General features: G+C 41.7%; 1 protein-coding gene across 4 annotated transcripts in view; it reads left to right on the top strand.

Moving 5' to 3' along the window:
- LOC126471433 (serum response factor homolog) overlaps positions 1-26123 on the top strand; it is a 246263-nt gene that overhangs the window by 196169 nt on the left and 23971 nt on the right. For 2 of the 4 annotated variants that reach the window (XM_050099593.1, XM_050099594.1), the window contains one exon: positions 16715-16849. The exons of the other annotated variants lie outside the window; for them this stretch is intronic. In XM_050099593.1, coding sequence (XP_049955550.1) covers positions 16715-16849 — 135 coding nt within the window. The remainder of the gene's footprint in view (positions 1-16714; positions 16850-26123) is intronic. 4 annotated transcript variants of the gene reach the window in all.

The raw sequence follows: 26123 nt of genomic DNA, 5'->3' as shown, positions 1-26123 counted from the left end.
CACACAGACTTGAAGTGCGCCACATGTCGCTGATGGAAAAACTGAAAACGTTACGTCTGATCTGAGTCGTTTCCATCTGATTTATTTCTGGTAATTTTTTTGTTAACACATTTCGTCGTGGTCATTAATTGGAAGTTTCTATTAGATATCTCGTAGAAATTCCCTATCGTTTATTGGAAGAGTTTCAGTGACAGGGTAGCAATTTGAATAGCCGAAGGTGAGAGGAGTTAAAACTATGAGCAGAGCGCTATCATAATAGAAATGAGTCAGTAGGCTCTGCATTCTGTTTGTGACTAGGAAGAGAGTTGAGGTGTTTAATTGGAGCTGTTTAATTTATAAACTTGACTCTGTCGCTCATGAGCTTACTCTTGAATTCAACACAGAGGCTTAGCCAGTCTCAGTGAGTGAAGCTGCTATCTGTGGACGCAACGACCGCTTCCGTCCGGACTCATTTGTCACCTCGTTTACAGCGCGTCTGACTTCATAGGACGGCGTCGTGTACCACTTAGCGAGTGCCTGCTTGCGTGGCTAGGCGCCCATAGCAGTGAGCGTCCGAGGATATCGAGTCGAATCTCACGTCTCTGCGCACAGTTACAGAGTTGAATTTTGTGACCGCAGTGTTCAAAATGCTCAGTACAAACTCTACATTCATAGTAAGTATCAGGGAGCATTTCTAGGTGAACGTGTTTCATTTTATTCAAGGCTTTGTTGGTAAGTTTGTTCTCGGTAGATCTAAAAGCATTCGTCTTGAGTACTGCAAGTCGAAGTAACTGCGATGCTCTTTGAAGACATGGTTGATATTTAAGTAATTCTTAATTGTAATACCAAACCATTACACTCGGCTAAAATACCTATTCTTCTTCTATCGATTTCTTAAAGCTTTTCGTAGTTAACTTTCATATTTAAACGAGGTAATATTTTTAAGGTTTTCGTAAAGTCATCCCATAATCTGATATGTCCTCGGAAAGTTTGTTTGCCCAACAGTAATGACACAGGGAAGTAAGGAACTACAGAATTACTCCACATATCTTTTAATGTAGGTAACAAGGAGTTACAGAAAATCAAAACTTTCCAATGGTGGTAATTGTGATTTATAGAAGCACCAGTAACTTGGGTCTTCCCTAAATTTCATCTAATAAAGACTGCCATTTCCCGCAATTCAGATACGTCTCACCTCCATAAATTTCGCTGTTGGATTAGAGGGAGAATACAGACATCTCGAAAGTTATCAAATTCATTTATATTCTCAGGTGGTTTCATCAACTTCACTTTGAAGGGATTTGATTTGATGTGATGGTCTATACTGTCTTACTGGATCAACCTCATTCGTGTCATCTCTTCTTGGTTCTTCAAAGACTACTTCCGTGTAGTACATATTTCATGATTTATTGTGTTAATTATCGCTCTGGCATTCTGCACCTGGTCTGTCCATTTCTCTCTCAGTTTTGGTTCAACTTTTAACTTTTTAACATATCATTATTTCATTTAATTTTGTAAATCACGTCACAGACGTTAAAAATCTCATTTCACACGCTTGGATCTTATTTTTCTGTCGTTTGGTAAGGGGTCAGGTTTCACTGCCGTAGAGATCTACTACCATAGTTTTATAAATTTAATTTTATTTTCATTCTGCGTCTTTTTTTTTAAATTCCGTTTACAGTGCCACACACATTGAAATTTTACAAGTTGTTTTTATGCGCGTATTCATCTTCTAGATAAATTATTTTATTTCCAAGATGTTTAAAGCTTTTTACTTGTTGCGCTATGTTGTTATAATAATGTTTAGTCTTAAATGTTCCATTTTCATTTTTCAGTACAGATTTTAATGTTACGTTCTGGGCACAGTAACATTAAAATCTGTACTGTAAAATGAAAATCAAACCTTAAACATTATTATAACAGGAAAGCACAACAATTAAAAAGCTTTAAACATCTTGGAAATAAAAAAGTTTATCTAGAAAATCAATATGCACATAAAAATGGCAAAGCGTTGTCCATAAGCTGATGTTACTGTGCCCAGAACGTAACATTAAAATCGGCAAGTAAACAAATGTTTATTCATGTTTCGTATGATATGTTTCAACAAGGGTGAACTAAAAATTTCCACTTTTGTAAGAGTTGATGTTAAAATGTACGGGCGACAGAGTAAACTTCGTGACATCAGAAAAGCTCAGGTGGTCAGTCAGAATCGTTGCTGTTAACTTTAGTACGAAAATCTAAATGATGATCTCCGGTGCATTTAAGGAAACGATCGTTTTGTTGATTGTAAGTTGCATGACATTGCCAGAGCTTTATGATCAGCTTATTTTCGTGGGGCATCCTCGTGAATATCGTTCAGTGGGTAAGCTCGCAAATAGTTTTTGTGTAGATCAGATCCTTGAAGCATGTGCTTGTGAGTTGCTACTGCAATATACTGCTATAGTAATTGTCACAATCTACAGATCACCTCAAGGTAACTTTCAACTTTTCATGAAAAATGTTGAGGCATTATTGAGCTACCTGCCAGACAAAAAGAAGCAGTTAGTGGTTTGTGGTGATTTTAATGTAATTTCTTAAAAGATACGGGTAGGAAAAATGAGTTAGAATCTTTGTTTGGTTGTTTCAATCTCGTATCTGTTGTAAATTTTCCATCTCGTGTGCAGCAGGATAGGTCACTTATCGATAACATTTTCATAGACAGTGCTCAGGCAGAAACAATTAATGTGTACCCATGGAATATCTGATCATGATGCACAGTTAATGGAAATAACACATATAGCACCTTAAAGGATTCAGGCAGGTTCATACAAGGCAGGGAGGCTTAATAATGCGAACAAGATACAGAGCTTTTAAGTACAGCCTAGAAGAGGTAAAATGGGATGAAATATACATAGAAAATGATGCTGATGCCAAATTCAGTTTATTCCACCGTAAATTTGTCTCAATATTTTAGAGTTGCTTTCCTGAAATGTTATCCAAAAAAGCCATTACAAAGTCAATAAGCCATGGATTACTAAGGGAATTAAGATATCGTGTAAGAAGAAGAGGGAAATATATGGACAGACCAGAATAAGTCAGGATCTGCCGTTACTTGCTTACTACAAAAGATACGATAATATTTTAAGGAAAATCATTAAGAAGTCGAGAAGCTTATGTGTTCTGACAGAAATTAATAATGCGGATAATAAGATTAAAACTATACGGAATATTGTCAAACGGGAGACGGGGCAGCATGACAGTGCACAGCGTACCATAGCAGTAAAGCTAAATGATGATGTTATGAGTGATAATTCACAAGTTGCAAGATTTTTAACAATCACTTTCTGAATGTAGCAGCAAAAATCGGGTTAAAGGGTTCAGTTGAAGAAGCAAAAAAAATGTTAAAAATGTCATTCCTCAGGACTTAAGGCCTTCAGAAATAGCACCAACATCCCCCCACTGAAATTAAGGGAATAATAAATATACTGAAAAACAGGAGCTCATGTGATGTTGATGGAGTCTCTAACAGAATTTTGAAATGTTGATATAATTTAATAAGTGGAATCCTTAGCGATATATGTAATGCTTCGCTGGCACAGGGAATTTTTCCAGACAGATTCAAATACGCAATTGTCAAACCTCTTCATAAGAAAGGGGACAAGAGTAACTTAAACAATTATAGACCAATCTCATTGCTGCCTTCATTTTCTAAAATATTCGAAAAAGTTGTGTATTCAAGAGTAGTCTCACATTTAAGTGAAAATAATTTACGCAGCATGTCACAGTTCGGATTCCGGAAGGGTTACTCGACTGAGAATGCTATCTACACAGTTACCCATCAAATAGTACAAGCCCTAAATAACAAATTGTCGCCAGTTGATATTTTCTGTTATCTCTCCATGGCATTTGACTGTGTGGATCATGTCACACTCCTGTCGCTTATAGTGTTTTGAGGGTTATTGTTTTGGCAGTAGCGATGCTAGTTTAGGTAGTTGTTTATTATGAAAGGTAAGGCATTTTCAAATGGCTCTGAGCACTATGGGACTTAACATCTGAGGTCATCAGTCCCCTAGAACTTAGAACTACTTAAACCTAACTAACCTAAGGACATCACACACATCCATGCCCTAGGCAGGATTCGAACCTGCGACCGTAGCATTCGCGCGGTTCCGGACTGAAGCACCTAGAACCGCTCGGCCTCCGCTGCCGGCGGCATTTTCAAACACATTCCTCACACGCATTCCTCATTGAAGACTTCGTACCGCCTGAAAAATTTTTTTCCGCCTTCTAATGTGTACAGTTTTGCCCCGGAAGCTTTTGGCCACACAGTATACGGATTTGGGGCACCGCATTCAGAGTGACTCACTTAGGTTTACTATCATTGTTTCATTCGTTGTTGAATATAGCTTTCGTTCTCTAATAAATGTTAATAGGTGAAGATATTTATCGAAATTATTTTCATTCTTGGTTTCCAAGAGGCGCAGCCCAGGAATTTGTGTCGAAGGTGCTAATACACTGCTCTGCAAAACTTAAGGCTGATATAGTTAAAGTAACGTAACATATTAACTCGATAGAAGTAAATGAAAGTGCGGGAGAATGTTGCCAGAGGTCACCCAATCGTGGACAGAAACCTGGGACGTCACATGGCGTAAGGTCAACGTTGACTATAGCATCAAAGGGTGGCACCACAACACGAGAAAGTTGAAGTAACGGAAAAAAAACGTATTTGGCAATCGGCGAGCAATTTCGGTGCAATTTGGTGGTGTTCGTCATTACAAAATGGCCAGGAGATAACATTTGCGTGACTTAATATGGGGAAGAATCTTTGGGAAAGAGGAAAAAGGACGAAGTGTGACGCGTGTAGCTTAGGAGTTTGGTATTGCTCACACCGTTGTCACCTGCACAGGCAGCGTTCCGAACCACAGACATTGCTGCCCAAGGAGAGGTGGTGATCGACCACAGTCAAAGCAGCAGATGAAGCCCAACATTGCGCAGCCGGCAAGAAAGGACCCACGTCAATCAGCGGGCGCCGTTGCAACCTTATTTGACAGCACAGCAAGGCACATTAACTTACGCTCCACAGTGGTACGGCGGTGGTATCTGTGTCCGGCGACGAGTACGTTGTTCTGTTGACACCCACTCTTCGGCGGCACCGTTTGCGATGATGCCAAGAACGTAGGGACTAGACCAACGAACAGGTGCTATAGCGTGGTGAGGAATAATATTGCACGGGTGAACTGATCTCCAAATCTTCGGACACTATACAGTCACTGGTCAACAGTGCGCGACCACATCGAACTGTGCTGATGGAGGAGCTCTCGGAAGGAGAGGATATTCGTCGAATGGACTGCACACCCGTTCTCTCGACTTAAATCCCATCGAGCACGTGGGATGCGTTGTGGTTAGGTATTGCAGCACGTCCACATTCACCGACGACTATTCAGCAGTTGTCAACCTCATTGGTGTAGGAATTGAACGCCCTGCGACAATAACCCCTTGCCAGCGTGTGACCAGATGGGGCATGTTGCAGTTTGTGGTGATCACACACCCTATTAAGAACCGTGCCCAGCTCTTTGTAATGTCCAGAGGACCATCATGAATAGCGGTGACTTTAGTGTAATAATTGTCTTTGAATAAAAGTGTCGTTTCTGTCCGTCTAATGACGTATACCTTTCGGTTACCTTCTGTACTATACTGAAGCAGTTTTTTCTATTTATGGTCCAAGTTTCAACGAGCTGTCTTCCTCGGCAGTGACACAAATGCGATTACTTACGTCCGTAAGTTTCCCATACCAGTGTGTATAGTCGGAAGTAGCTAATAATTTTGCCATAGTATAGTGTTTCCAATTTTGCTGTGCTTGCATTTGAAGTTCAGTGATGTGCTTTCCAGCTATGCTCAAGAGGTTTCGCCGTGTCCGCAGACTTTAAAAACAGTCAATTTTCCGTTCATAATGTAACAGAACAGACTGATAATCCCATTGTTTTTTTTTTACACTTAAAGGTATATCTACATTTGATTCCTTCTGTTTTGTATATTTTTGAAAACCCTCGTTATTTGAGATGGAAGTTACACGAGGTGATTTGCAGATGATCCAGTTGTATACGGGGAAGTCTCAGTGCCATAAAATTGTCGCGAAATGCAGGGAAACCTTCAGAAGATAGACATTTGGTGCAGGCAGCAGAGCTACTTCTCAGTATAAAAACTGTAACGTATTGCTCATAAGTAGGTGGAAGGACCCATCACTGTTTCATTACACGATTTGGGGATTAATCGCCAGAAACGTTAAAAACAATGAAATGTCCAGAGTATACTCTGTAAGACGACGACATAAAATTACCTGCAATTAAGGCAACGCAAGAATGAAAGCCAATCGCATCTATTTATGTTTTTCACCCCCCCCCCCCCCCCCTTAGACCACTGTATCAGTTCCGCTGTGTTTGAGACTCCTGTAAACTCTAAGACAACCAAAACGACGCGCCACGAAGGAGTTATACGATTGGGACGGAATTCGGTAGATATGATGTGCATTTACAGACAAACAAAAGACTACAATTTTAGAAAAATTGGATGTTTACTTCAAACCAGAGAGAGCTTCACTAATTGAGCGAGTTGGTAACACGTTGGTCCACATATGGCCCTAATGTAAGCAGGTATTCGGCTTCGCATGGATTGATAGAGTTGTTGGATGTAGTGAGGGATATTGAGCCAAAGACTCGACTTCGCAGGTCCTCGGGGCTCATTTCGAAGCGTCCATCATCACTGAAGACAGTTCTGAGATTCCAGGCCGAAGATGTGTCTGTAGCCGGCTCGGCCAACCTCTCACACTCCAGACGACTCGATAACCTGAGGTGCCATAGTAGGATCCCTTTGGATGGCACCTTTACAGAATAGCAGTAGTCTACGATATTCTACGCCCCGTTGTGCTGCCCTTAATGGCAAGCCATCCGGGGCTTACATTTCAGTAAAATAATGCCCGGCCGCACCTGGCGAGAGTTTCCACTGCTTGTTTTCGTGCTTGGCCAGCAAGGTCGCCGGATCTCTGTCCAATTGAGAACATTCTGAGATAGGCACGGCTCTTCAACCATCTCTGGATGTTGACGATCTAACTTACCAATTAGACAGAATTTGGCACGATATCACTCAGGAGGACATCCAGCTACTGTATCAACTCAATATGTGAAACTCTTTCTCTTCAATAAATCATCCAGTTTTTCTGAAATTGGAATCATTTGTTTGTCTGTACATGTACATAACTTCTACCGATTTCCGTTCCATTGGGATAATTTCTGTGGTGCGTCATTTTTCTCGTGTTAGTGTATTTCATTTGTCAGTTTGCTCTTAATTCCTTAAATCTCCCCTACCTTTACATTTCCGTTGGTCAACGTAGTTAATCCCGGCGCAGTTTCATTAGAAGTTCAAAGAGCATCTAAGAACCACAAAACAGCTAGACAATGCTGTCTTCTAATTTGACTGCATTAACTGCTTCCACGAATTAGAGGCGGGGTGTCGTAAGACAAGTACCAGGTGGATACACTTTCTTCTTGTTACTGTCACTATCACAGCAATCGACAAATCCAAGAATTCGCTTCACTATCCCTCAGCTTTTGCATGATGTGCTACGTTTCTATTGTGCGTTTCCTGCTTTCTGTTGCATTCCATTTGCTCCTTCCCGTCGAGCTATATTGTTTTTTAATCGTTGTGGGTTGATAAACTGCGCACGTCAAAATCATCGCAATGATGGATACTTTACTACTCTTCATTCACATAAATCTACGTGTCTTGGGAGACGAGTTCTACTTCTTGAGTGCAAAATAATAATCTTCCCGGTGATAAATATCTTACTCACAACAGTCTTAGCAGATGCGTGTGAGGTGAACCGAACCTGAAGGAGGGATGATGAAATCACTAAGGTTACTGCTTGGCGACGATGAAGGTGCAAATGTTTTATGGTGTTTGTGTTGGTAAGGTTAGGCTGTATCTTCTTCGTGCTAGATGATTTGTCTTTCAAATCACTTAACACGTGCTGAGCTTTCTGCAGCAGCCAGTTATGCTCCGCCTAGTCTGAAATTACTGGGACATTATCGCTCTCCCTTTCTTCTTTCTTGGTTGATAAGCGGGCCGTTGTCACTGGTATACACAGCTTCGAGCATCATTTATACAAAAATAACAACACGTCTTTACATATGTTATCCGTAAGCCATCTTACGGCGTTGAGGCTTAGGATGCTTTCTATATACCAATAACTTTTATGCCATCCCTGTTCCACTCGCGGATGGTGCGGGATGAACGACTTTCTGCAAACCTACATAATCAACTACGGTTTCTCTGATGTTACAGTCGGGGTCACTCGCAAGATGCAAGTGGAAAGTAATATTACGGTGCTTGACTCTTTTCGAGCCGGCCGTTGTGGCCGTGCGGTTCTAGGCGCTTCAGTCTGGAACCGCGCTGCTGCTACGGTCGCAGGTTCGAACCCTGCCTCGGGCATGGATGTGTGTGATGTCCTTAGTTTAGTTAGGTTTAACTAGTTCTAAGTCCAGGGGACTGATGACCTCAGATGTCCCATAGAGCTCAGAGCCATTTTTGAATTTGACTCTTTTCGAAATTTCAACCATGAAGTACTTAGTGATGCACATCGCGTCACTTGTAGAATGAAGCTATCTGAACTCGATTACAGGAAATCGGCTTTTTGTTTAAAAGTAAAATTTGTTTTTCCACACGTCTCTGAATCTTTAAAGTGTGATGAGGAGTTGTAGTAAATGTGTTTACATATGAATTTGATTCAAGTAGATCGTAGGATAAATATTGTTACTTCGGGTAGATGACTGCTATGATTATTGCCGGCTTCTGAAGGTATTGACCGGTAAGCGCTATGCTGGAAAGGACAGTGGTAGAGTTTCATGGTTGGAACTATAATTTATTTTGTTTTCTGTGTGCTGTAGTTTGTAGTAGTATCGACTTGACTCGTCGTGTAACTTTACGACGATCTTCATCAGTCTGCATCAAGATGTATGTGATTGTGAGTTTTTTTACGTTGGGTTTCATCTATAAATTATATCAACATATTCTTTTGTTTTGCATCTAATATTCTCTTAACTAATGCAGTAAATATGCAGGTATCGTATGCGATCCACTGTTTAGAAAATTGCAACAGGCATTTGGAGCTGACTGCAGAACGATTCTGCCGCCAACAACGTACATGTCGCGGAAGGACTACGAAGACAAGATAAATTAGGGCTCGTACGGAGCCATATACAGAGTGAGTCATTTAAATTTGTTCTTGAAAGTACCTGAAAATCGAATTAAAAAAGGATGTAATAAAAGTTTTTAGTCTTGAAGAGTTACATCCAATGACACCAAACCTGACCTCCCGGCATTACCCCCAGGAGCAGGAGGCGGGTCAACTTTGAAATCCCCCGTCCCCATTTTCTTTATTGCGAATTCGGATCCTCCGCGGAAAAATAAATAACTGTCGTGTTTAACTTTTTTTTTTCGTTGCGTGATAGTTGGCGCTGTAATCAACAAGAATCTAAATGGGTTAAAAACGATTGTAAAATGATAACTCAAGAAATACACATAAGATTAAGATCCTAGGTGATTAAAAGGCAGTTATTCTAAAAGCTTTAATGTGAAATCTGTTTTTATAGCAGAAAATCTTGATTCTGTAGAACACATTGAAGCACCCCGTAGGGAACGAAATCTACTGCGCCCACCTCGTTTTTCCTGGGTAACACTAAAAGTACTATTTAATTCATTGATAAACAAACCAATCAAATGTCTTAACTGCTTTCCATTATAGCGACAGCTGTGAAAGAAATTACTCCAATAGCTTGGACAAAGTAATGTATTACGTTGTGGAGAATCAAGTGTTTTTCCTTTTTTTTCCTTAAAGATGTTAGAATAACTACCTTTCTGACGCCCTTTGATCCTAATCTAATGTGTATTTCTTGAAAGATTAATATTGTCAACTTTCTTAAACCCATTTTGATTTTTGTCGATTACAGCGCCGTCTATCACCGAATGAAAAAATGTTAAATTGAGAAGTTACTTATTTTTTCTCTGAGAATCCGAATCTGGAGTAAAAAAAATGGGGGTTCCTATGTAAGATTTCAAAATTGACTCCCACTCGCCCCCCTGGGGGTGAGGTAGGAGGTAGTGGATGTCCATTTTTAAAATCCGATTTGTAGTTTTTCAAGATATTTCAAAAACAGTTTCAAATGCCTCACGCCACGGATAATCGTTTTTCCCTTGCTCCATTTCGAGTGAAAAAATATAGGAAACGACTGATAGTTCTACAAGGTACCCCCCGCCATGTACCATACGGTGGCCAGCGGGGTATGTACGTAGATGTAGATACATTTATTTTTACTTCGGTCGTAGAGATATTGTTACTGGTTACTTTTCAGTCTATCGCACAAAGAAAGTACTGAATGTATAGTGCATTAACTTTTATTCGCGGAGCCTTCGAGCTATAGTCCTGTCAATATTTTAATTTTACATTCGATTTATCGCAAAAGTTCCTCTTATGTACCATCACATCAATTTCTTGTGGTATCGCAAAGGAACAAATGAAAATTTTTTATTCACTGTTTATGTGAACGAACCATCTGATAACGATTATAATGGGGCAGTGATGTTCCTTACCCAGAAAAATCATAGATAGAAATTTTTAACAAATTTCGGGCTGCATATCGTGGTAGGTAGAAAGGATGTGCTGTAATGAATGTCACATTATCTTAAACGCGGGAAAGTAAGCGTGTTAACATTCAGTGACAGAAGAAGAAATAAAACGTCGTTCTGTAACTAAGTTTGCGTTGTTAGTACTTACCATGTATGTTTACTTGATGCATGAGCATTTTGCGCTGTGACTCTAACCCCCAGTACTTGCAAAGACGACAGCCTACTGCAGTTGGAATCATTTCGAGGATTATTAGTGTTTGATAAAATATTTTGCTCCCTCCTCATATCATTCAAACTTTCAGATAGGAATAGAAAGGGCAGGAAAACTAATTGTAGTGCACTTCCAAACTTCGGCTGTTGCTGGAAACAGAGTTCTGAGTACAGGTGGTCGATTTTACTACGGACAGGAGGAAATTGCGTTCATTTGTTCGTTCCTGAATATTTCTCTGGGCTCTCTAACGTGCTAGGACAAGAGATATGTACAGATTGCAGCAACTGGCGTTAAGAACTTTCTCTTAAAGAATTCTTAGGGGCGCTGCTGTCGGACTGACATTGAGATCACCCAGCAATCGGAATTTTGTACATTTTTGTACTTATGGTACCTGAAGTTCAGAGCTCAAACAGATTATGTGATCAAAAGTATCCGGACACCTGGCTAAAAATGACTTGAAAGTTAGAAGTACTTAAACCTAACTAACCTAAGGACATCACACACATCCATGCCCGAGGCAGGATTCGAACCTGCGACCTTAGCGGTCGTGCGATTCCAGACTGAAGCGCCTATAACCGATCGGCCACACTGGCCGGCTTTGGGGGTGTCCGGATACTTTTGATCGCAAGTGTATGTCAGCAAAAACAGTTTGATGCGAGGCTCCAGTATTCCATGGACCACGGCCATATAACCCGGAAGAATTATCAACAGCTGCAAGGTTTCTTGGTGAATGGTAGCCCATTCTTCAAAAAATGTTCAAATGTGTGTGAAATCTTATGGGACTTCAATAAATTAAGGCGATTTTTACGACGGTCCGCGTGGCTTACTGGATAGCGTTGGAGAATGGTAATTGGCGAATGAACGGCTCGCTGGTTCGAATCTCATTATGGTCTGTATTCGTTTTATTTTTTCGTTCATTTAGAATGCCTACATCATTTTTATGAAAACATTTATTTCTTCTTATCTCTAATTACGTATCACATGCAAATTACACTTTTCATTGCAAATATTCTTAAAGATCGATATTGTATAAAATATTGTTAATAAGTGTGTAACGTTTTTTAATTCAAACAATCTTTAGTAACAGTCTTTTAGAAAATATCTAAATTTAAGAATTTATATTTGCTGTGTGTGCAGTGTGGAATTAGAAACAAGGTTGTGTGCATATTCTTAAAAAATATTAAATTTGCGTTAATTGGAATATATTGGATTAATTTTATATGTAAATGATGTAGATATTCGAATTGAACAAAAAGTAAAACAGAAGAGACCATTGCTCGACACTACCGAGGGACCTACGCGGCCTGTCGTGATAGTAGCCTTAACTTCAGTAAATTAAAGTTCCTCGTAAATCTTCAAAGCCGACTTTCTCTAGTTTTCGAGAGTTGCATCGAACTGCTTTGGCTGACTGATATTTAAGTTCTGAACTTCACGAATCATAAATATAAAAAAATTACAAAAATTCGATTGCCAGGTGGTCGGTCTACAACCAGAATTTTTTTATGAGCTCCTACTTTTCGGCTGCTCTTTCCGCATATCTCCTAATATCGTGTTGCCCGGCGTAGTGCAGCAACTCGCCGTGGCATGGACTCAATTTCTTTGCAAGTTCCCTGCAGAAACATTGAGCCATGCTGTCTCCATAGCCGTCCGTAATTGCGAAAGCGTTGCTGGAGCAGGATTTGGTGCACGAACTGACCTCTCGGTTATGTTCCATAACTATTTGATGGCATATGTGGTGGGCGATCTGGGTGGCCATGTCATTCCCTCAAACTGTCCAGAATGTTCTTCATACCAATTGCGAACAATTGTAGCCCGATGACTGGGCGCATTGTCATCCATAAAAATTACATCGTTGTTTGCGAACATGAAGTACACGAAAGGGTGCAGATGGCCTCCAGGTAGCCGAACATAGCCATTTCCAGTCAGTGATCGATTCAGGTGGACCAGAGGACCCAGTCCATTCCAAGTAAACACAGCCCACACCATTATGAACCCACCACCAGCTTGCACGGTGCCTTGTTGACAACTTGGATCTATATTTTATGGGGTCTGCTCCACATTCGAACGCTACCATCAGCTGAAATCGGGGCTCATCTGACCAGTCCAAGGTTTTCCAGTCGTCTAAGATATGGTCACGAGCCCAGGAGAGGCGCCTCAGGCGATGTCGTGGTGTTAGCAAAATCATTCGTGCCGGTGATATTCCGCCATACCCCATTAATGCCAAACTTCGGTGCAATGTCCTAAAGGGTACATTCGTTGTACGTCCGAAACTGATTTTTGCAGCTGTTTCACACTGTGTTGCTTGTGTCTTAGCACCGGCAAATTACGCAAACGCCGCTACTCTAGGTCGTTCAGTGAAGGCCGTTTGCCACTGCCTCGTCGGTGGCGAAAGGTAATGCCTGAAATGTGACATTCTGGGCACACTCTTGACACTGTGGGTCTCGGAATACTGAATTCTCTAACGATTTCCGAAATGGAATGAGTCGTGCATCTAGCGCCAACTACCACTCTGCATTCAAAGTCTGCTAATTCCCATCGTGCTGCCATAATCACGTCGGAAACATTTCCACAGGAATCACCTGAGTACGAATGACGGCTTCGTCAATGTACTGTCCTTTTATACCTAGTGCATGCGATAGTACCGGTATGTTCATATCGCTAACTCATGACTTTCGTCTCCTCGGTGTACAGTCTCGTTCACCCTGAAGTATTGAGAAATTTGGAGTGTAGTTTTCAGTGTACATACACTAGACAAAATGTTTATTACTCTCACGACACAGCACCCACATTTCACTTAGAAAAGGTGCCAACATCAACGAAAGACGGATTATCTTTTCGATCAGGCGGCAAACGTACGGTTAGGGGTCTTCCAGCCGACAATCGAATACGACGTAACTTTCAGCATAATTGTATCAGCCGCTGTCAGTTGCCTCAGAGATTGATACTCAAATTTTCGTCATTCATGATAACCTTTATACTGTGTGGAGTGTGTTAAATTAGTTTCACGAGGCATTTGCGGATTGCAAGAGCACTTAATGAGGGTGACGTAGCCACATTGTTCGCCCTTGTTGTTTCGCGTTGATTGAAAGGTATTGAAATCGTGCTTCTGAGGATGGAGGCTAAAATCTTAGTCTGACCAAACTGTTACATGGTTTTGTTGTTTTTCAAAGTCGAATGTCAGAATGGTTACCAAAGAAAGTTCGTGGCCGAATCCTTCTATGTCCCACTGAGCACGTGCTCCCTCTGTAATACCCTTGACGACTTGGATGGGTAGTTCACCTTCATTTCTGTAGGAGAATTCTCCCAGACTATTCATACGTAGCCGAGTTTGATGCTATGGGAAAATGTTTGGTCTCGTTACAGCTGAAAACCGCGTTGTGAATTACCGTTCAGCCACCTTGATTTGGGTTTTCCGTAGTCACCGGCACAGACAAATAGCATAGAGACTGTGAACGATAACTGTTTACAATATACCACAGTGATGTAGGGGAAATCGAGACAAAGAATTTGATATAGGACACTTGTGGTCCATCAAGCTGACTGATAACCTCAAATTGGCGTACAAAACCCACCTAAGCTACAGCGCATACGCGCCAAGCGAGATTTGCAATATCCTCTTGCCCTCTTACTCCACAAGCTTATTCGATCAAATTACTTAAATTTTATATTTCATTGACATTAGTAACTTCAAATTTCCCGTGAGGGTAATGAAAAAAAATGATTTTTTTCAAACACAGTATTTTGAGGTGGCGATAATCTACAGCTTGTAAAAATTGTTGAAAAATTATGATTGCACACAGCTGTACTGATCAATTTATGAAACCACCAGTTTGTCATAAACTGATCTTTTTCAGGTGTATGGTAACGTCGTAATCAGATGTATGGTTATGGGCTGTTACCCATCTGACTACGATGTCAGATGTATTTATGACTGAAACTGCTGGTGTAATAAATTGATTAATACCACTGTGTGCAACCATGGTTTTTTTGACAGCTTTTTTAATCGTTATGCACAAAATCATTACGTTTACATTTCGATCTAAACTGAACCCGTACAAGCAACTCGTAGTTAGGCCGGAGATACAAAATGATTTATTAATTTTACGCTGTCAAATTTCAGAAAATGTTGATATAAAATGTACACAAACATCAATTTTATAATTAGTAAGTGGGAGAACAAGTTGTGTTTAATATTCAAAAACGATTGTGGCGAGAAAAAGAAATGAGCTTCAAACAGGTAAGACCGACAAAGCTGGCGGCGTTAAAGGACGATACAATATTAAACATCTCACTCGACGCGCATGCGCTGAAGCTTAGGTTAGGTAGCTTTTGTAGGCCAGTGTGAAGTTGTTTGCCGGCTCGATAAACGGCAAGTGTCCCGTATCAAATTCTTTGTCTCAGCGTCCTTAGCGGCGTTGTGGTACGTTATAAACAGCTATCATTTACACCTTTCAGTTCATTCCAGCGTGACCAGTTATAAGTACTAGCACAGTTGATGGCGATGCTAGTGACTGTGACACACCGAACACAGTTAGACTGCCAAATAACCATGCTTCATAACAACGAAATAACGCGGTAGCCAACCAATGTGGTCAAGGGAGGCAAGAGAAAGTTAGCACAGTTCCAACCACGGCTGACGTACCCCGTCCCAAGCTGACCACTCAAGAAACAGTGAGGGGGTAGATAAATCTGTGTGTTCTGTTGAACTGTCGTAAACAAATTATGTAGGAGTGGATAGTTATTTATTCAGAGGTGACGAAGGTTATAGAACATTGTCCAGAATGAATCTTTCACTCAGCAGCGTAGTGTGCGTTGGTTTGAAACTCCCTGGCAGATAAAACTTTGCGCCGGACGAGACCCAAATCCGAAAGCTATTCGGGCACGACTCACAACTCGTCGTCTCAGCTTCATTTCTACAAATTCCTTTCTCATACTTGTTATTTATCCTCGTAGAGGGAAGGATATAGCGAAGAAGTGGGTTACCCATGACTGTGAGGTTGACTCGTTAGTCGTGCCTGTATATCTCAGTCGATAAGGGCGTTGTCTACGGAAAGCAAGATTCCAGGTTCGAGTCCCGGTGCAGAGCACAGTGTTAATGTGCTAGGAAGTTTTGTAGGGCGTACTTTTTATCACATTCCACTTGGGAACTGTATTTAGTATTGCAATTGTTGTGGTTTAGCGCCGAGACGCTATGTGTAACAACGCACTGGATCATTCTGATCTCCAGGAATTTCAGTGGGCTTTGCCTTTTAATTGACTTCCTAGAGAGTCATAATTGACCTTATGTCTGACCACAATGTCTCATTCACTAAGTAAGAATGTACCTTTGACTCGAGAGCTGTCTCAAAAGTTCCTGCCTTACTTTGCCGCATCACAAGACTTGGTTGTTAAGTTTTCAGACGAGTATTTCGTTGTATATTTCATACCGAGCTGTTCTACAATGGTTCCCCTTGCGAGGAATACGACTCCACGTGATCGTCAGTACTGACTCTTTGATTTTTGTTGTAGCTTTAGCTCCTATTGTTATGAACCGTTGCTGGCCAGTTTTTTAATAGACTAAAGATTCTTTAAATTATATTTCTGTTGGGCACAATGGCATTTTTTCGGATGTTGTATGTTTTCGGTGTTATCTGTGTCATGGGCAATAATTAAAACAAGGCAGATATTAACTCCCTGTTTTGTTTACGGTAAGATCGCTGCGCGGCGTGTGTTTTTTGTGCTGAGTGTTTTCGCGTAGGTTCTAATTCTTTTTTAATGCGCGGGCCGAATTGCTGCAGTGAAGCTGGATTTTGACTGAATTTTATTTTGGATTATTGTTTTGTCAGTTATCTTTTTTGTGGGATTATGGCGGTCGTGAAAATGTTCCAGCGAGCATGGTGTCGCCCCCGTATCCCGGTGTAATGTACCAGACGTCCCAGGGCATGGTGTACGCGTCGCCTTCAGGCCTCCCGAACGGGGTCATCTTCAGCCTAAGCAGTCAGGGACAGCTTCACCACGAGTCGGGTAAGATGTCTGCTTTCTTTGAGCAAGAAAAGGTTTTGCTGCAGTGCTTCCCATTGTAACTGTACGTATAATATGCTGTAGCCCTCTACCTGAAACCCGTTTCTGTATTTAACTACCCCTAACGAAAAGCGTCCGGCTCTCGTTTCGTTAGCTTTGGGAGAGAGGAGCAGTATTTTCAGTGCTGCATGAAATCTAGGTGTTATAACAGAAGCCATAGCAAGACGAGGGTAGGTACGGTTTAGTAGATGGTGAATCCGTGCTGAATAAACTTAAAGGGGCAGCATACACACAAGGGGTCATCGATTTTGCTCATCTTTCGCACGACTGTAGTTACACTAAGATGTAGTAGATGCGACTCTAGTACGATGCGTCCGATAATCCGTGGTTCAGAATTACACGACCCTGGTGAATACAGTTCGGGAGCCTCAGGTGGTGTTGACGCAACCGGCTAAGGTGCGACTGTGCATCCGGTTCTGCTTTCGAGTATCTTCACTTTTTTTATTTTTATTTCCCGCCAATCACTCGTGTTGTGATTCTTCAGTCGCCGTTGAAAGTTCTGATAACGGCTCGTATTTAGTATCGTTGCTGCTTACAGTAACAAACGAGCGTCCTGAACTGTTACGAACCGTTCATTAACAACGCGATCACTTCTCGTATCAATATGAAGAAGTCTTCAATACAGCAGGTAGGAAAGCAGGCAACCACGAATAGTGGACGAAGCTGCTTTTAGTTGACGCTCCAGAAGGAATCCAAATACAGCGTACATTATTCGCGGTAGATGTTGTCCACTATGAGTTCAATACCAAATGCACAAGTATTTATCGATAAATTAAAAGTTCATTTCATCACGACTTCTTATTATACTTCTCCTCGAATGTATCATACTATTATTATTATTATTATTATTATTATTATTATTATTCGTTCCCGAATATCCATAATAATTTCTTGTAGCCTGGTGCAGATCTTCCAGTCGGAAGCCTCGTCAGCGACTTACGTAACCCTAAACTATCCCAGTAATCTTAACGGGGAAAACCTACAGTTCAACGTGGAATCAGAACCAAGTGTCGTTACCTGGCGAATCTTTCACATCATTGAGAGGTTAAAGGCAAACTGAATAAAATCCGTGATCCAGCCGGGATTTGATGGCGCAATCTTTCGGTTTCCAAGCACGTACTTTATCACAAGACCATCAGCCTGACTTTGAAACACGATTCGTTTTAGCGATAGAAATGTTTGGGGGAGAATTACAAATAAGTGACGAGACTCGTTCGCAGTATGGAGCAGGCATCACTCGACAGCTGACGTTCTCGTATGATATTCACCATGCTCGTGAAATTGGGAACTTCCATTTTTCAGAAGCGTATTGTACTAGATCAGCATTTCTTTCATCTGAATGTGTACTCTGCTCGTGCGAGAAATAGCAAAATCGGTGTCCCGTTAGGTATACATGCTTCCCTTTTCAGTTTGATACCTATACGTTTCCACCAAATCCCCATTAATGTCTACATAAATGGGCTCAGTTTCCCAGGATTGTCTAGGTAATGCTGCCAGTTTACAGTTTCTGAGCCGAACAAATTATGAAACTTCCGGAAAAATCAAAACTGCCGGTATTGACAGATAAATCAACACCCTTTTTTTTCATGGGCAATACTCTCACCGGTTTGGTACTTAGTTTCAATCTTTCAGAAAGTTTCGTAATAGGACCTCGCACCATTATAAAAGATTCATTCTGGAAACTATCCCTACACTATGCCATTTCTCTGACATATAATTTCTCCCAGTTGTCCTAGCGCAGCAGGTAATGCACATCTTCTGGTGAATTTGAAATGAGAAGTACTGCCTCCTTGGGGCTTCTTACTGCACGACTCGTTAGCTCGGTCGGTAAGGGTACGTGTTTCGGTCCAGTACATAGTTCTGTAATAGCGGACAATCCTAAGATTCATTAAAAGTACGAATTGTTACCGTTTAGGCACCTCCTCCGCTGCCATCGCACCCGCAACCAAAACAAGCGAAGACCTCACCACAGAAAATCTGAGAGAGGAAGTCCACAGTTTGTTTCTGTGCGGAAGCTTTTTTAGTTGTTAAGAACGTCAGTCATCAACTTTCTCATCATATAAATATTTTAATATGACGTTTTAAAACATTGTTGCATGCGTTTCTTGCGTGCGTTTCTTGTGTGCGTATAGAGAGAAATACCGTGTCATCAAAAAGTTTTGGTTTGGCCTGTTTATCGCCAAGTGAAATTAATTCAAAGTTGGTGAAGGTTTCTGAGGAATTTGCTTTTTTTTATTTTCACGAGTCGAGAAGTGGTTGGCTGAGTTCAAACGAGACCGTGCTTCTCTTGAAGATGATCCATATTAAGGACGTCCCAGAACTGGACTCACAGATTTGAAAAGTCAGAAAATTTACGCACAATGATAGCTTACGGTCTGCGATTAAAGCTGGAGCCATAGACATTAACAATTAATCATCATCACACTTTGTAAAAGGTGGGTGTCTCATTTGTAGAATGCTGACCAGAAGCAAATGCGAGAACTTATTTCGTAGCAATGTTTGTACCGTTTTGAGCGAGGTGGCGCAGTGGTTAGCACACTGGACTCGCATTCGGGAGGACGACGGTTCAATCCCGCGTCCGGCCATCCTGATTTAGGTTTTCCCTGATTTCCCTAAATCGCTTCTGGCAAATGCCGGGATGGTTCCTTTGAAAGGGCACGGCCGACTTCCTTCCCGGTCCTTCCCTAATCCGATGAGACCGATGACCTCGCTGTTTGGTCTCTTCCCCCAAACAACCCAACCCAACCAATGTACCGTTTTAAAAAGTATCAACTGATTTTGTGCCCACATTTGTTACTTTACGCGTGAAATTAAACTGTAATGGAAACAGTGAATCGAAACCGATGGCTGTGCACCAGAAAAAGGCGAAGTCGATATTATTCGTCAGAAAGATCATGATCTCTTGTCTAGATTGAAAAAGGCATTCTATTATTCGTTACTTTACAAAGCATAAAACAATAACAGGCGAATAGTACACAAGTCTTCCGGACCAATTTAAAGGGAAAGAAAAGTTGGCGAGAAAAGAGATCGATTGCAAAAGAAAGCTGCCCGGGTGGCCGAGCGGTTCTAGGCGCTACAGCCGGGAACCGCGCGACCGCTACGGTCGCAGGTTCGAATCCTGCCTTGAGCATGGATGTGTGTGATGTCCTTAGGTTAGTTAGGTTTAAGTAGTTCTAAGTTCTAGGGGACTGATGGCCTCAGAAGTTAAGTCCCATGGTGCTCAGAGCCATTTTTGCAAATGAAAGCAAAAAGAATTCTTTGCCGCAGTACATTCCTACAATTTTTAAAGCTTTGTCCGTGAAAAAAAAAAACGATAAAACTTAAATATTAACTGGTGGCTGTCCACTTATTCATCAGATTTTGCACCCGTATGATTTCCAACTACATAAATTCGTGGCCGGAAAAACACTTTTAGTCCACAGATGAGATAATGGCTGCCGTACGTGATGTCCGAGGAGGTATGGTGAATATTCAGAGATTTGACGAGAACGGTCTTTCGTAGGGAGAAACTCTAGTAAATGTGGACTCTTAAATACATACCTTAAGAGCTATGACCACTTGTGAGTAGAAGAGATGTTTCATACTATCGAAGATGTAGTGCTTATAGTTCTTAAGATATGCGTTTTCGAGCCCATGTTTACTAGAATTTTTTTGCTGCGAATGATCTTTCGTGTCTTATCCCTGCATATTGACCGTTCCTCCTGGGACACCCTGTGTATTATACCCATATACCAGTCACACCGCGTTATGTGTACTGACTAAATCTGTAATAGATACTTTTAGCCTTGTGGATGAAGACTGCACAGCGTTAGTGAGGTGTTGTGTGTTCGTGGTTAGAATACGAGCATTTGATGTGACGATGTCCATGTTAGGAGCGGTGCGGTCGCCTAGCTGTCTACTTCCCCTGGGCGGGGGGTGCGTTGAGGAAATGCCAAGGCTAATCTGCTTTTGGTAGCAGGTAGTGGCGCTTGCCTAATAAGACTCGGCGGCGTGGCGCGCGCGTGGTAGCACGCCCGCAGGAACGACGGCGCGTCCCCATTCCGCTCTCCTTACCGAAATTACGACACGGGACTCCGCGCCCGCCGTGTCGATGACCGCCTAAGGCGCACTCGGCACCGCTCTGCCTTTTATAGCTGCTTGTGGTCAGGTCCTGTGGCGCTCCTGCTCGGACACCCTCATAAATGTGCATATTACGAGCCAGCGTGCCCTGCAGGTAGCCGACGAGCGTCTTGTAACTAATGTGTACTATGCCTGTGTGCGCTCTAACTGTTAAGTTCGTACTACGTTTTTGTATGTTGTTTAGCCGACCTGTTTCACCGCTTAGGTTAAGGTCCTGTCAGCAAACAGGAAGCCATTTTCGGGGACAAATGAATCACTAATTTACAGACTGAATCCTTCGCTTTGCAGCAGAGTATGCACGACTTTCAAATGAGCTGGCAGTTTAAAACTGCCTTCCGGGTCGGGACTCGAACCGTGAACCTTCCTTTCGCGGGCGATGCTATTAATGACTGGCTGTTCGGGCAGGAATCACGACCTGTCCTCGTTGCTAACTATTTTGTCAGTACCATCACTTCTACTTTCCATACTTCATATGAACACTCCATTACGCCATGCCGGACTAGTTCCCTTGGAAGATAATTTTCCGCAAATTTCAAGGTTCCGCGTTCGGCTCACAATTTTAATATGCCAGTGTGTTTCAAATCACTGATTTAATCCTCCGTGGCTTCGTAGTGCTGTGATTTTGGGACTACCAGTCGGAAGGTTGTTGGCTCGATTCCCAGTTGTACTTAAGACTGTTCTTTCCTTGGAATTTACGGGGACTTTTAGGGATAGTTTTTGTATGAGAAATACCAGATTTCCTCTTTGGTTTATAGTAAATGTACAACAACGACGACGACGACGACACACACACACACACACACACACACACACACACACACACACACAGCGACCGTAGCGGTCACGCGGTTCCAGACTAAAGCGCCTAGAACAGCACGGCCACGCTGGCCGGCTGTACTGTTTAGTTTACATTTTGGGACGATGTGTATATATAGGCTATGGCAGCTAATATTCGATCTTTGGCAATAACATTCGACAGTTAGCAACACGACCAAGATATAACATCAAAACAAGTGTTCAGTTCCCAGTGCTATGAAGTCTGAAAATCAAAATTTCAAGTAGCAAATAGCAGTGCCGAAAATGGAACAGCAACAAAACATGTAGAACAACATCCATGAAATCTGTAAGTAAAATTTTAAATTGTTTACTACATCATAGAAAAGCAAACTGCCAGATGTGGTTGTAACCTATACACTTGTCGTCCCAAGATGTAAACTAAATAGTATGAACTAAAATGTCTACATATTTCAGGCCACTGACGATGCCTTGCAAAGACTGAAGGCGAAAGTCGTCTTTCATTCAGTTATAATTAGACGGCCCAAAAGTAAAAGTTATCAACATACCGTAATTTTATACGCAGCGGAGAACGGCAGTAGTAGAAGACTACAAAAGCTGAAGATGTTACTACTGGTTACGCTTGTATCATCATGTGAAATAATGATTTTTAAATGCCTACAGCATGTAATATAAAAAATAAGTATAATGATTGGGATTTGAACCTACAACCTTTGTTCAAGCGCTATTTTACCTCTCTCTTCATCACAAGCTGTAAATATTGTTTATTTTCCAGATGACTTCGTAATTACAAGCCGGTGCTTTAGTTAACTTAGAACTATAACTGCAAATTCTGGGAATAGGTAAACGATGAAAATTTTATTTTAAAAATGTCCGTTGTCCTTCAGCGGTTCAAGTAAAGTCGAGAACGCTGCTGTTTTTGGATGGGATTTCTGGACTTGGGTGGAAAACATGGATTATACAGGGTGATTCAAAAAGAATACCACAACTTTAGGAATTTAAAACTCTGCAACGACAAAAGACAGAGCTAAGCACTATCTGTCGGCGAATTAAGGGAGCTATAAAGTTTCATTTAGTTGTACATTTGTTCGCTTGAGGCGCTGTTGACTAGGCGTCAGCGTCAGTTGATGCTAAGATGGCGACCGCTCAACAGAAAGCTTTTTGTGTTATTGAGTACGGCAGAAGTGAATCGACGACAGTTGTTCAGCGTGCATTTCGAACTAAGTATGGTGTATTAAACGTTGGTATAAACAGTTTACAGAGAATGGGTGTTTGTGCAAAGGGAAAAGTTCTGGACGACCGAGAACGAGTGATGAAAATGTAGCACGCATCCAGCAAGCATTTGTTCGCAGCCCAGGAAAATCGACTCGCAGAGCTAGCAGAGAGCTGCAAATTCCACAATCAACTGTATGGAGAGTCCTACGAGAAAGGTTAGTTATGAAACCTTATCGTCAACTATCCGAGGCGATGGATCGGCCGCCAGGCAGCCCGTGACAGAGCACTTTATCACTGACCTCCAAGAAGCCCTGATCTTACCCCCTGCGATTTTTTCTTATGGGGGTATGTTAAGGATATGGTGTTTCGGCCACCTCTCCCAGCCACCATTGATGATTTGAAACGAGAAATAACAGCAGCTATCCAAACTGTTACGCCTGATATGCTACAGAGAGTGTGGAACGAGTTGGAGTATCGGGTTGATACTGCTCGAGTGTCTGGAGGGGGCCATATTGAACATCTCTGAACTTGTTTTTGAGTGAAAAAAAACCTTTTTAAATACTCTTTGTAATGATGTATAACAGAAAGTTATATTATGTTTCTTTCATTAAATACACATTTTTAAAGTTGTGGTATTCTTTTTGAATCACCCTGTATACCATGCAACTGTTTCGGTTAGACTAATAGAAAAATATTGTCCTTTTCCCAGTAATTTGTCACTTATAAGTAGCAAGTTTATGTTCGTCTCTTCCCAGATATTTTGACCTGTGTGATGTATTTGTGGCTGAGTAGCGATTCGGGGATTTTTTTTTCTGATTCAGTGTATAGAGACAATGGCAATTCGCCCCGTCATTTATTCTCTATTTTCAGCTTTTGTTCACCAGGCTGCTATTCGCTGATTGAGCTGATTTCCAAGTAGACAGAAGACAAGTCGTTCGAATAGCATCATACACGTCATGTTTCGATAGTCTCATACCGCGCAGGCAAAACACAGAGGATTTGTTGTGTGGAATTGAAAGGGGGAGGGGTAAGGGTTTAAGGCATGTGGCTCATGCAGTCTACATGTGATCCAGTTCCTCAAGTCTAGCGATCCTCGAACATATTATCCAAAGCAATCGCGGACTACTCGTCCGTCCATCATACAGAGATGTCAAGTTCTCTCGCTGGCCACGCACGGTATCCCAACATCTATAAATATCCTTCGCCATTCATTGTCTTGCAGGAAAAGGATCACCAACAATGAAGTACACGCGATGCACCACCAACGCTGATACCCTGGAACTTCCTTGCGTCCCCACACAACGAATGTACACATTTTCATTTGCTCGGTACTTGCATTTATGCTTGCTTACAATCCGCACCCTCCTCGCATCGTTGGACACCGCCGTACATGATATCAAAATGCTGTCATTCATTTTGGACAGTTCTCCATAGCGTTTTAAGCTGCTTTCCTCTTGCGATCAGTCTTTTGTGTGTGTGTGTGTGTGTGTGTGTGTGTGTGTGTGTGTGTGTGTGTGTGCGCGCGCGAGAGAGAGGGAAAGAGAGATTGATTTTTTAGCTTTCTTCAAAATATTTCGAAAAAGTGTAAAGGCAGTGGCACGCGATCCGTGAGACAGTGAATTCTATGGACTTCTGCAGATAATGTTATGAATGTGGCAACATTATTGCCTGTTCTTGATATGTACGGTATACCTAGTGGACGGCACTACACAGTCTTTGCACATGCGCCACCACCAGACCTTGTACAGGGCCGTCTTCGTGGCGCTCGCTCTGTATTTCACACATGTATTAAAGACGCCAAAGAACACTTGCAAAGAAAACTTCAAGGCATTCAGTTTAATAAGAACACGGGAATACACACAAAAAACACAAGTTGAAGAATGACGAGTCAGACGCATTGTCTCTCCTTGAAAAGGTAAGGATGTATAAGTGAATGCCCAGATGGATTCAGAAAAACAAGAGATTCGGTATCCATGGCGTTGAGCAGCTCATCCGTAGTATTTGAAAGCAGCGATGGAGTTGAAGACAATTTCGGACATAGTAATACACGTTAGACCTTATGAATGGAGTCGTGAAAAATAATCCGCCGTACCAAACAAGCGAAGCATCCAGAAGAGAAGGAGAAAACGAAATACTGTGTACATCATTCAAAACAAGAATAGCCTGGTTTGACTGCTATACGCGTATAAATGTATGGACAGAGCAATATTTGTGTCCTCACGATTTCTTATTATACAAGTTGCGTCTAAAGAGTTCCGTGTATAGTCTCAAAGAATACAGAAAACAAGAGTTACGAAGAAAATACTTTTACTGGCCTTAAAAGTAACCACCATTAGCTACAACGCACTTGGGGTTGAGACCTGATGCTACCAGTACGATCCGGAGACCGGTAGTCGACGGCATCGTGTTTATCTTTCCTCTTGGGTAGAAATTTGTGATGGATCGAGCCCTCGCTGTCGATAAAGGCAATCAGCATCGTTTTCTTCTCGGATTTTGTCAGCCGACTTTTTGTGGGAGGTAGGGAAGAAGTGAGCGACATGCCATTGACTGTCGCTTGGTCGGCGGATCTGGTAGCACCAGATCTCATCTCTTCTAATGACGCAGATATCCAACAATGCGTGGCCAACGTGCTTGAAGCGAGTCTACGAGAAGTGTATTCTGACAACTTCCAACAGCTTTACAACCGATTTCAGAAGTGTATTGTAGGTAATGGTGATTGCTTTGAAGGTCTGTAAAGGAATTTTCTTTGGAACACTTGTTTTCATTATTTTTTGAGAACATTCGCCGAACGTTTCAGACTTACCTTGTACTGTTATTACGGTTGTTGTTGTTGTTCCTTTCCAAAGAAACAAGATTCGTTGTAGCGATGCAGGTGTTTGGGGGAAAATGAGAAACAGTAAAAAAAAAGTAAGTGTGACTAAAGGAAGACGGGAAGATCTCCAGTCAGCCGCCTTGACTGTGCTCGACGACTTGCGCTGTCGTATGCCAATATTGTTTTCGACAGGCTCATAAAACTTTGAACATTGATTTCTCGAAAACGGTTCCGACGACGACGACGACGACGACGACGTGTAACTACATGGTACAA

The sequence above is a fragment of the Schistocerca serialis genome, chromosome 3 (assembly GCF_023864345.2).
Source record: "Schistocerca serialis cubense isolate TAMUIC-IGC-003099 chromosome 3, iqSchSeri2.2, whole genome shotgun sequence".
Classification (NCBI taxonomy): domain Eukaryota; kingdom Metazoa; phylum Arthropoda; class Insecta; order Orthoptera; family Acrididae; genus Schistocerca; species Schistocerca serialis.
This window is presented reverse-complemented; position numbering and strand designations above follow the sequence as displayed.